At 38.6% G+C, this 12,209-nt stretch overlaps 2 protein-coding genes across 3 annotated transcripts; one reads left to right on the top strand and one right to left on the bottom strand.

The window, feature by feature from the left end:
- The first annotated feature begins 396 nt into the window (after nucleotides 1–396).
- rgp1 (GP1 homolog, RAB6A GEF complex partner 1) lies at nucleotides 397–6,362 on the top strand. 2 transcript variants are annotated; one of them, XM_028038359.1, is made up of 9 exons: nucleotides 397–566; nucleotides 757–880; nucleotides 2,278–2,411; nucleotides 3,182–3,265; nucleotides 3,863–4,012; nucleotides 4,145–4,291; nucleotides 4,849–4,976; nucleotides 5,050–5,227; nucleotides 5,776–6,362. In XM_028038359.1, exons 2-9 carry the CDS (start codon nucleotides 765–767, stop codon nucleotides 5,997–5,999), a joined length of 1,161 nt encoding a protein of 386 aa, XP_027894160.1. In that variant the 5' UTR covers nucleotides 397–566; nucleotides 757–764; the 3' UTR covers nucleotides 6,000–6,362. The 2 variants fall into 2 exon arrangements, with proteins under 2 accessions (XP_027894160.1, XP_027894159.1); XM_028038358.1 differs by having other exon boundaries at nucleotides 397–880.
- On the bottom strand, nucleotides 6,295–9,412 carry msmp1 (microseminoprotein, prostate associated 1). The gene is given in 4 exon segments (XM_028038362.1): nucleotides 6,295–6,968; nucleotides 8,044–8,152; nucleotides 8,237–8,353; nucleotides 8,356–9,412. Coding segments are annotated over 4 exon segments (462 nt in total). The 5' UTR covers nucleotides 8,393–9,412; the 3' UTR covers nucleotides 6,295–6,769.
- Between the last annotated feature and the right edge of the window lie 2,797 nt (nucleotides 9,413–12,209).

Below are 12,209 nucleotides of genomic sequence, written 5' to 3' on the forward strand. Positions count from 1 at the left end.
TGTTTCTTATTGCAGCCTCTAATAAGTTTTACCCTGCATTTAGCTCCATCCCATAGTTTCACTTCTGTGTCCCTACTGCTGACAAATAGCGTAGACATAATAATTATTGTGATCAATTATGTTACTTTACGTCTATGACAAATGGCGCTTTCTGATATTCGTCGTCCTACAAACAACGTGGCCGACACATATACTTTCCCTGTGAATATGTTTTTTTCTTTTAACTATTCAATTTAAAATATATAACACAGTCAATATAATTTGTGTTTTAAAACAACCATTATTTTTAAGAAAATGACTTGTATTTTTGTACTTTTGCAAATATTAGAGAGGTTTTATTTTTCCATGGTTTGTGATTTTGTGCGCAGGAGCGGAAGTGGACGACATCCATTTTTTTCCCCCAGTTTTGTTTACTGTAGCTTCGGCGATAGCAGGGTGGGAGAGGCTATGTTTAGCTTATCCAAAGACACAGTTAAATTGTCTTAATGCGTCTAAAGAAGTAATTTTAGGCACTCTCTTGACTTAAAAACCTTAAAAGTCTTACTGCGAGGTCGCTTGACGTCGAGGTATGTAAATACGACTTGCTGTATAACCAACAAAGTCCAGCAAAAAAAATTGAGACCGAAGAAGTGAACTTCTTCATCCTGACTGGAGAGTCACAGGCTCGTAAACAGTGTTGTAGTTTATGTTCAGCCGTCTCTAGTTTTTCTTTTTAAGCATTTGGAGATGTGTTGAGGTAGCGTCGGTTTTGTCCAGCGGCCCAGATGATCGAGGTGGTGGCCTCCATGGCCCGGGGCCCCGTGTTCCTGGCCGGGGAGCTCCTGGAGTGCCTCATAACCTTCACTAACCCGATGTCTCACCTCTCCACCTCGGCCAGCAGGTACGATTTTTCTCCTGTGGGATTATATACAGTACAGACCAAAAGTTTGGACACACCTTCTAATTCAATGGGTTTTCTTTATTTTCATGACTATTTATAAGGCAATAAATCCCACTTATTAACCTGACAGGGCAGGTTGACCTATGAAGTGAAAACCATTTCAGGTGATGACCTCTTGAAGCTCATCAAGAAAATGCAGAGTGTGTGCAAAGCAGTAATCACAGCAAAACGTTGCTACTTTGAAGAAACTAGAATATAAGGGGTATTTTCAGTTGTTTTACACTTTTTTGTTTAGTGCATATTTCCACATGTGTTATTCATAGTTTTGATGCCTTCAGTGTGAATCTACAATGTCAATAGTCATGAAAATAAAGGAAGCTCATTGAATTAAAAGGTGTTTCCAAACATTTGGTCTATATTGTATATATATATATATATATATATATATCAAATTATATGGCTTTATCACATGAATGTGTTGTTTATCTTGTATGATAGGGTATAGAAAATTGCCATCAGATGACCCGAGAACAATCAGCTAAATAAAGCCAACAGAATTTATTTATAGAGCAATTTACGTGCAGTTGAATCTAAAAGTGCTTTGCAAAGTTTGGAAACAATTAAGCGTTCACGCACAAAGAAAAACACATGAACTAAGTGTATATCATAAAAAAATTATTTGATGTGTCTTTTTTAATTGAAAGACTGCATAAAAATGTAAATGGAGAAAAGTAATTGCAGTTTTATTTGTAATGGGGTGGAAAACCAAAGACGGATTTGAAGAAGGTAAAGATAAAGTTGACTATAAAACGTACATTATCCATAAGGTAAATAAATAGAACTAATACCTGAAACGGCACTAATTCTAGGATTAAATCAAATACCGTAAAAAAGAAAGGGTGTGAAAAAGACACACAATAATTAAAGCTTCAAGATCTAAGAACTAAACAAAACCCTAATAAATGCAAGTCCACGTTTTTATTTTGCTTTTTACAATATCAACACTATATTTGTCCTCAGTTCTTCAGGACGCCTGTACCAAAGATGGAGACTGTAATAACAAAAAGATTCCTCATAGTGAATTTCATTTTTAACTTCAGGTGCAAACAATGTACTTTGTAAAAGCAAATCACACAATAGTAGAAGTAGCACAGCAATAACATGTTTATCTTGGGACACAGTGGGGACAATGTGGAGGGAGGAAATCCCCGAAGCTCACTGTTGCAGAACTGCAGCACATTTTTTTCAAACTGCCAGTATGCTTCTCTAATGAAACATTAATTGATAATTGTCACATATTTATACAGAGGGGTGCTAATAATTGTGCTAAAGAATGTCAATGCTGATCTCAGTCAGTCAGCCTTTCCCTGGCGTAACCAATGTCTCCTGTGTGGCAGCGAGATGTTGGCATGGGCCAGCGCCCAGATCCACTGCCAGTTTCATGCCAGTGAGAACAGAGTGGCCCTGCCGGCGCAGGGCAACAAGCAGGACGTCCAGGCCGACAGCGACACCGTGCTGATTCCAAGCAGAGGTGAGCCCCACGACATCGGAGAGGGGCCGAAGGTCCAGATACATGTGTCCGATATCAGATCTGCAACATATCTGGGCTGCTACCAGCGATTATTTTTGGGACTGATTATTCTATCAGCTTTTTTCCCTGATGATTAATCAGGTAAAAAAAAAAAGAGGCACATTTTGCAGATTTATGTATTTTTTATGCAATGTTAGAAATGTAATTATTGTAGATAAACAAATTTAATTCCCTTTTTATATAAGACAAAACTGTTGTTGCCTAAAATGCAATAAAAACGTTATTTAGTGTACGCTTGATCATTTGTTGTAAATAATGCAATTTTAGAAAAAAACGAAATATATATTTTTTCTGCTTACAATGTAGGACTGACCTGGTGATTATTTTTGGGGATTTTCTTCTTTTTTCAGAATTTGAACTTAGAGAAGCGAAAGCTATGCCATCTGGGTAGAACATAGCCACAAAGCTTTTTTAACTTAAATGTAAATATCTATAATTTTTGTACAGTTTTGAGTAAATTAATGCTGAGTGAGTCTGTATACAATGAATCGATTACTAAGTTAGTCGACGGTAATTTTGGTAATTGATTCATCACGATTAGCCTGATTAATCGTTTCAGCCCGACAGCATATTTGTATTTTTTAAGTACAAATACCCCTGAAAGGGAATTTGGCAAAAACTTATTAGTAATAAATAAATACATTTAAATATTAGGTCCAAAGATAAGGATTTAGAATGTGCCACTAAGTCTTCATCTTTATTTTTTGCAGGAGAACGAGGGCAGTGTGTGCTGGACACACCTCCCAAAATACTGTTCTGTGACCTGCGCCTTGACCCCGGAGAAAGTAAAACGTGTACGTATTTTTACATGGTTTCTGTGTGTGTGGGGGTTTTTATCCTTGCATCTTTTACATATCCACGTATACCTGAGATCACCTATACAGTAGCAATTTTCTTTTGTATGACTTAATCAGTCTCTGATAGTACCAGAATGCTTTCTGTTGTTGCTTTGAGGTTTATTGGTTGTTTTTGTACAGCTTTATGAATTTCCCTGCTAATTTAAATGTTGGGTGTAGAGAGGTTTCACATTTGAGCATAGAATATTTTGGCGTTGACTCTTACTGGTTGGTCTAAAATGAAAAAATCTGGTCAGTGAACACATCATGCACAAGCACTGCAAGCTAACTGTGCTAACAACAAATCGTAAGCTTCTTGTTAGCTTAAAATGTCAACTCTAATTATTTTGTTCCTTTTCCAGAATATTAGTAAAACTCACTTGCGTCCTGTGACTCTGCCTGTGTTATTGTTCCTAAATAGTGATTGAATTTGGCTAAAATTTGTATTTGCCGCTAAGATGGGCTGGATATCCTGATCTCTGCATCTGTATCACATTCACAATAGTTTTATTTTGTTGATTTTTATCTCTGCTTTCCACCACACTACCTTCTCAGACTCCTACAGTGAGCTGGTTCCCGTAGATGGACCTCCTAGTTTTCGCGGTCAGGCAGTGAAGTACGTCTACAAGCTGACCATCGGCTGTCAGCGAGTCAACTCTCCCATCAAGTTGCTCCGAGTTCCTTTCAGAGTCCTGGTTCTGCAGGGTGAGAGAGCTTTGGATCGCTTCCGGCTGCGTTTGCTTTTATTTTGTCCGACCCTCTGTTCTTAGATTTGTGAGGAAATTCAGTGGAGAATAAAAACGGATGAAGTTAGACTTTTTCTTATCTAACCCACAGGATTGCCAGAGCCTCCGTTTCCTCACGATGAAGAAGTTTCTCCCTCCAACCCGTTTCTGGAGGAAGAGGAAGCAAGCCGGCGAGATGCAACAGTTTTGGAGAGAGCGCTGGACATGCTGATGGTCACCACCTCCAGACGATGCCCTCGTGAGTTGTTCATCAGTTTATCTTTCTTTGTTTGTGTGTTTCTTTTTTTCTTTCTTCTCTTCTTTCTTTCTGTATTTCTTTTTCTTTTTCTTTGTTCTTTTATTTTTTTTCTCTCTTACTTTCTTCTCGTCTTTTTGTTTGTTTCCTCCTTTGTCTCTTTCTTTTTTCTTTGTTTTCTTTTTCTGTTTCTTTTCTTTTTTATTTCTTTTATAACTTCTTTATCTTCTTTTTTATTTATTTATTTATCTTTCTTTGTTTTTTCTGTTCTTTCATTATTAAAATTTTAATTTCTTTTATTTTTTGCTTTTTGTATTTTATTTATTTTTCTCTATTTAATTTTTTTTGTCTTTTGTGTTATTTATTTATTATTTTTTCTCTTTTGTCTTTTTATTTAAGGGTACTGAGAAACAGAACCGTGCAGTGTCACTCTACAGATGCATACATATATATATTTACATAAACATTAATAGTGGATCACATCAAAACAAAACTATCTTTTTTTGTACCTTTCCATTATTTGTACTTTACACGTTTCCTCTGCTCTTTCTCACACCCAGACATGTTTAATATCACCAACACGCGAGGGAAAGTGGCAAAGTTCTGCATCTTTAAGACCGTTTACAGACTGGGAGAGGACATCGTCGGCACCTTCAACTTCTCCGAGGGAGACATTCCCTGCCTGCAGGTGAGTTTACTGTGTAGTTGTAGAATTACTTTCCAATATTTATTTTCTAAAACGCTTCGAATGTGTTTCCTAGTATTCGGTGAGCCTGCAAAGCGAGGAGGAGATCCAGCAGCAGTACCAGCGGCGACCCGGACAGGCCGTCAGCGTGACCGGACACGGCCGGCACCTGGAGTCCTGCCTCCACACTGCCTCCAGCCACTTCTCTCTGCCCATACCGCTCAACGTCACGCCGGGCTTCAGCACAGACATCGGTCAGTAGGAGGGTCACGTTCCAACGTCAAGTTGTTTAAAATGCTTTCGAAAATCCCTCTGAAAGTTTCAGACCATCAGAAATGTTCAAATTGATTTCAGTCGTAGTCATATTTTTATAAGCCTCCATTTAAAGAAAAGCTATACTCATAATGAGGAATTTATTTAACATAAATTAAAGGTTTTTAAAGTCGTATTTCTGTCATTTTTCTGTCATAGAGGAAAGGCTGTACCTTAAGTGATACGTAAAAATAATAATTGGGTGCACAAGTTTTAATTTGTTTTAGTTTTTTCTAGAAACAGGTTCTAATTCACACATACATGCTTGATGTTATAGATATAACTTCAGATAATATTTAATTATCTGTACTTTATAAAGGTTGCAAACACTCTACAGATTTCTTGTAGTATTTGTTGCAAATGTAGCAGTTATTATATTAGTAGGGCATTTTTTTTTACCTCTTGTTGTGAGAAATTAATTTATCAAACATTTTACTGTAAAAGTTTTTAGACACCATCTTCCTCGACTCTCCTTGCTCTCGCTCTTCAGTGACTCTTAGGTGGCGCCTGCACTTTGAATTCGTCACGGCCCGTGAGCCGATGGAACCGCCCACCGTTCTTCAGAACCAATCAGAGGTGACCGTCTGGGCGGGGGCGGAGCACGTCGACGTGGACACCTTCAGCTGGAACCTGCCCGTCAAAGTGCTGCCCACAAACCCAGCGCTGGCCTCCTACGTGTCCCAGTTCACTGGCACCAACAGCATCAACATCTGACCTCCAGAGCTGCACAGTTTTTAAGACTCGTGTGAGTGTGTGTGTGTGTTTTCTTTTTAAAGGTAACTAATATTTGCACAGAGTTGCATATTTCCAAAAGAAATAAGCATCCAGAGTTGGTGGATTCAAATTGTATTGAAACACACTGTATACGTCGCCTTTTTTTTGGCTTTTTAAAATTTTTAGAAAAATGCAACTTTTTCTTTTTGGTGTTTATTTATTTAGTCTGCTTTATGCATGAACAGCTTTTATTTTTATTATTTGAAGCCAGCATTACTCATACAAGATGCTTTTTTCTGTACAAGTTCTTTTCTTTGAGCTCGTGTAAGAAGCACAAGAATATATTAAAAGTTTAACCTCAAATTTTCTTCCTTTATTTTAGACAAGAGTGTCATCTCCAGGTTAAATGAGTTACAGCAGAAAACAGGTGAACAGAAATACATAGAAAGTATGCATTCTTGCTTATATTTACATTACTACATTGTTTTGACAAAAGATTTGTTTAGCAAAGAACATTAAATCAGTTAAACATGCAAACGTTTTACTGAATTTTTAATGCACGGTTGATTATGGAAATAAAATAGATTCAAAAGAATGTAGAATATTTACTTTAATACTTGCAAGAAGATTACTGAGTAAGAAATGTCATACATAAACACAAAAGGCTACTTTTCTGAATTTTTGTTTTGCAAAGACAGATTCTTAATACGGAAACTCACAGATGGTGTTTAATATAGGTTCATTAAAACAAAAAAGGCATTTTCTGATATTTAGGTGCAGGTTAAGCTGCTGTTGGTCTCTGTGTGGATCCCCCCGTCGAGCTGCAGCGACCCGTGGCTGGGGTCCCTGTCCGTTTCGCCCGGGGTGCACGGCAGGCGGGGGTCGGCTGTCTGGACCAGAAACGCTTTGCAGGTCACTGGCTCCACCCTCACCTCACACCAGGCAGGGAAGTCCACCGGTCGATGCACCCTGCACAGTATTAGACACGGCCTTTGTGTACAGCTCAGGATTCCTTACGCTGCATGTTTTTAATGTGTGTTGTTCAAAAGTGCAGAAAAAAGTTCTATAAACCACTACTGTACGCTCTAAATACAGTAGATATCAACCTGCTAGATAAAGCCTGTATTTGTTTGAAAAAAATCTAGAACTTTTCATATGAGGATCGATTACTTCATGTATTCTAAACATCTAAAGCTGAATTCTAGGTCAGCAGTGTTTTGTTTCTAAATGAAAGATACGGCTCCCCACCCAGGGCACCATTACTAAGGCGTGGCAGCACAAGCACACAAAAAAAGTATCATTTAAATGTTAGTTACTCTTGTGATGTCTAATTCTGCTCGTTTTCATTTTCCACTAATGGGGAGTGTTAGACAACGTAAGAAAATACTGTGGCTTTGCACTGCAGACGGTTAAATGACATAGATGAAGCAGTGTGACTCGCAGTTTATTATTTATAGTAAAAAGAAATATATAAATCAATTAATTAAAAAGTAAAAATTTAGACTGATCAAAGTTGCAATTAATTATTGTTCCCTTATCAACGATTTCTAAATTCATTAATTCTTTATTGTATTTGTAAAACACTAAACTACAAATACCTTTTCAGCATGAGGACAAAACACAATTCTCTACATATATATATATATCTAATTGAGACAATGTGAAAGAACAATTTTTGATAATTTTGGTTACTTTTAGCTTAAAAACAAATTATATATATATATATATATATATATATATATATTTACACTCTTCAAACTAATTGTCATCCCTACTGATCATAATTTTGCTCTTTGGATCATTTATCTTATGGCGATGACATGAGAAGGCCTCTTTACCATCACCCTAATCTTCAGGTTCATAGGTTCTCTGTCAGAGTTGAGTCTCTGTGCCGCTCCGTAGCATCAACAATAAACAGAAACGTGTTTTTGTAAGGAAAACATTACTGTAACGTATGTCTGCCAGGGGTCTGAGTACCTCCGCTGTTACATATAGGCTGTGTGCATCTGGGCACCGAGCGATTCTGGGTGTTTGTGTTACTCACGTCTCACAGCAACCGACTCCAACAGGGTGCAAACAGGTGCACTGCATGCAGGCGTTATCCATCCAGGTCTCCCCCAGGGCGTACCGCCTCCCCTCGAACTCACACAGAGCTGGGACGACACATGGAAAACCGCAGTTCAGATCATTTTAAAAAAATAAAAAAGCATTCTTTTAGATGAAATAGGATTTCTCACCTCTGGAGTTGAAGTGGCACTCAAGAGGCGCTGCGGAGCCACCGCCGGCCCAGAGCAGAAGAAACCCTGCGGCTGCGACCGTCCAGTTAACCACGGCGAGCTCCATCTTCATCTTCTCCCGATTCCTCGTCTCCTTATGTTCCCTTGCTTATACATCCGGAGGCTTTAAGTCCGTGCCGTGGAGGTGTGGTCGCCATGTGGCCCGTGGCCCTGGCTGTGGAAAGTGGCGCCATCCATCAGGAATGAGGAGGTCCTGTTGTTTGGAGTGGAGTGGGGGGGCCAGCGGGTGGACAGAAGTGAATCCTGTATCTTTTCATGGGTTTGGCACCGCAGAGATGCTCTCGCTGTGCTTCAGCAGGCATGAAAGTCAGAAAGTGATAGAAACAATGACACATCCATGTGGTGACTAAGCAATGGAGGGGCAGAGGAGAGGTGAGCTGGAGGACAATGAGAGAGAGGCCCAAGGAGGAGGAGATGCAGAGGGATTGGATGTATTTACTGTTATTCATCACTGGCAAAAATCCTTTTCTAGTTTAGAACTGATCAGAAAGCCGAAGCTACTTCAAACAGTCTAAATGTTAGGCTATAGTCAGAAAACACATGCGAGGCAAAACAACGTCATGGCTACTCAATGCAAACGGTCTTTAAACCGAGACTCCAGTAGATCTCTGGATGTGACCTACTGGAGATCAGACATTTTTTAAACATGTTCCTGAAACCTTAAAGTCTTCTTACAATCTAGAATAATAAAAATTGAAGATCTGGAGGAATTTAAAATGGCTCAAATTTTGTTGAAGGCATCAAATAAACTGCTACCTGAGCACATACAGAGCATGTTTTTGAAAGAGAAGGGAAGATATAACTTACTCAGACTTAAGGATTTGTAGTGTACGCACAACAGGAAGGAGCTTTTGTAGTTCAATTCATGATGTAAAAAATTATGGAGCAAGTTAAATGAGGAGTTAAAATAAAGTCAAAATTTAATACAATTTAAAGCAAAATATAAGGAGGACATTTTCACAATATATATAGGTGAGAGAGAGGGCTGCACAGTGGAACAGTAGGTAGGACTGTTGCCTTGTCCTGGGTTCGATTCCCGGCCCGGGGTCTTTCTGCACGGAGTTTGCATGTTCTCCCTGTGCATGGTGGGTTCTCTCCAGGTACTCCGGCTTCCTCCCACAGTCCAAAAACATGACTGTCAGGTTAATTGGTCTCTCTAAATTCTCCCTAGGTGTGAGTGTGTGTGTGTGTGCATAGTTGTCTGTCCTGTCTGTTTCTGTGTTGCCCTGCGACAGACTGGCGGCCTGTCCAGGGTGACCCCTGCCTCTCGCCCGGAACGTTAGCTGGAGCAGCTAAAATGGATGGGTGGGTGGATGGATGGATGGGTGAGAGAGAGCACTAATGTGTGTGTACATTGAGGCTAACACATATGTGTGTGTGGGTATGGATGTACAGTATATTGGACATAGGTAAACATATGTAATCCTACACCTAGAAAAAATGGAAAATTAATTATCCTATGTCCTTTTTTTATTTATTAATGAGGGTCCATCTGAAAATATGGTATGAGTTTATGGGGTGGAAGTTCATGAGTTTCTTACTTCTTCCTACTCGATTTCAAGCATTATGATACAAAAATATATGTCTTTTGCATTCTTTGTTCATGTGTGCTATTTTATACTGCTAGCATGTTCAAACTAAATAAATAAATCGAACATTGTCTGAACCATAACTCCTAGACTACGAGCTTGTCTTCTTCCTACTGGGTATTTTTGACTCTTTCCCTTATTATCAACAAGGATCTCCACACTTACAGCTTCAAATAGAAGTTTGCAAACATTCCTCACAACCATGAATTTAATCTTCTATTGTGTTTTTAATGATTTGACCAATGGAAACTGAAATAAAGAAAGTTATTTCTTTATAAGGTACATCCATGCATTGATTTCTGCTCACTTGAATGGCTTACATTGGCGACATTGTTATGAAGACCTGTGTATCATCTGCGTTGCTATAGTAACCTATCTTGTTATTTAACAGCAACTATATAAAACAAAGTGCAACATCAAAATATTTGAAACTCATGATTAGGACGTTTCAGAAGTTTTTCTCAGTTTTCGGCATCAATTGATGCACTGTAAAAATTTAAATCAAAACCTGTTGTACTTTTATTGTTTACCACAAATATAAATATGTGCATTTCTAGCAGGGATTAAGCTATTAATCTCTTGTCTCAGTATCAAAACATAAGGGCTGCAAAACGTTTGTTAACAGATCTACATAAACTTGGTACCAACTTTGTTTTTCACAGAAAACAAGTCAAGATGTCAGCAGTCCGCATGTTGTCATCTGACTTGATTTTACAGTGATCTGAAAAATGATTAGTTCCTCCACTCAAACTTGTTTACCATCTGTGGACAGAGTTCAAGATCAGAGGAAAAATCCACCCAGATCTTCCACAAGCGGCCCTGGGGCCTCGTAACCTTCCGTCTTCTCTGATACCTCCAACATTGCTGGACGGTGTTGACGAGTCCCTCCAATTATAGCCACGGGAATTTTTTCATCTGCTTGATCTCTTTGACTCAAAGTTCCCTCTTCCATTATGTACAAGTCTTATGGACCAGCCGGAGCTCTTTTTTTATTTCATCCAATAAAGCTGAAGAAGAATTTACACTCCTCATGTTCAAACTTGGGTGGTACTGGGCTCTTTGGAGATTGCGGGTCACTTCAAACGTGTCGACTCAGAGCTCACACCCTGAATCGTCCAGTGTGCTGCGGTCTGCGATGAGAAGGGCGGATGTTTCGAAACTGAAGATGAGGATTTTCCTGTCCTGTCTTCACACTTCATGGACATGCACTTCATTGGAGACAATCGCATTTTAACTGGGGGGAAACTTTGAAAGTGCCCGTGTCTTTCATCATGACATAGTCTTTGGAATGAAAACTAGTTGCACTGATTGAACTTCATCCTGAAAAACTAGAAAAAAAACATTTTGCTCATCGTCTTTATTTAATGTTTACATATCTTCTGTTCTGTAGAAAATTTTCTGCCATAAATATATTGCATCAGATGCGTAGATTTGTATGCTTTTCTTGATTTTTTGCATTTTCTCCCCCCCATTTTTGCCCAATAAAAGATAAATCAATACATCAAAGTCCAGGAAGTATCTATCCATTATATTTTATTTCAAGCTGTTGATTGTGTATTTTAAGATCTGGTCTTTGCAGATATTGTTTTGGGACATCGACCACCAGACAAAGACAGCCATATTTGCAGAATATGAGATAATCTGGGAAGTAACTGATAATGCAGCACGCGTAAGCCATTCACTTCACTTCCGTCTAATTTTCTGTGTGTTTTGATGATAATATTTACCTCGGATCATAAACATTTCCAACCTTTGCTGCAGTTTTTTCACTCTGTCCTTTTCATTTGGGTGGATTTCAGTTACATCTGTTGGATGTGAAAATTTTGAATCATTGTTCTTTACAAGCAGCAATCTTTTAGCTCCTTTTGGCACCTTTAAAAAAAAAAAAAAAAGGCTTCTCTTTGTGATATCGTTTGATAAAATATGCTTAATTAATGTCCACAACAATGTTGACGTGTTTGTTGATATAAGTGCTAGGGCGGCATACGGGTCAGTCCTAGAAACCAAAACTGCTGATCCTGGACAATATTAAGCTTAGAAATGTATTGAGGACCGTCTGACAAATGCATTACAATGATTACAATTTATATCTTGAATATTTATTAATGAGGAAATGTAATGACTGGACTTCCTGCCCTGGAAGCATTGCATCGGGGTATCATGCTCTATGCCTAAGGTTCTGGATTTTGTACAGTTTTTGACACAGAAGTCTGAATTCAGTTATTTGTATGGGTGGGTGGGTGCTTTTTGCAGTATAATGTAAATGCTACAATGCCCCTGCAGGCTTGTATATCTTTGGAAAATGACGTTAGGGGAGAAATGAT

The sequence above is a fragment of the Xiphophorus couchianus genome, chromosome 14 (genome assembly GCF_001444195.1).
Source record: "Xiphophorus couchianus chromosome 14, X_couchianus-1.0, whole genome shotgun sequence".
Classification (NCBI taxonomy): Eukaryota; Metazoa; Chordata; class Actinopteri; order Cyprinodontiformes; family Poeciliidae; genus Xiphophorus; species Xiphophorus couchianus.

Bases quoted from the DNA above. Each gene is read 5' to 3' on its own strand.
- rgp1 (XM_028038358.1), top strand. From the start codon at position 765: ATGATCGAGGTGGTGGCCTCCATGGCCCGGGGCCCCGTGTTCCTGGCC. The intron at 881-2,277 runs GTACGATTTTTC...CCTGTGTGGCAG, and splicing joins CTCTCCACCTCGGCCAGCAG to CGAGATGTTGGCATGGGCCA. The intron at 4,292-4,848 runs GTGAGTTGTTCA...TCTCACACCCAG, and splicing joins CACCTCCAGACGATGCCCTC to ACATGTTTAATATCACCAAC.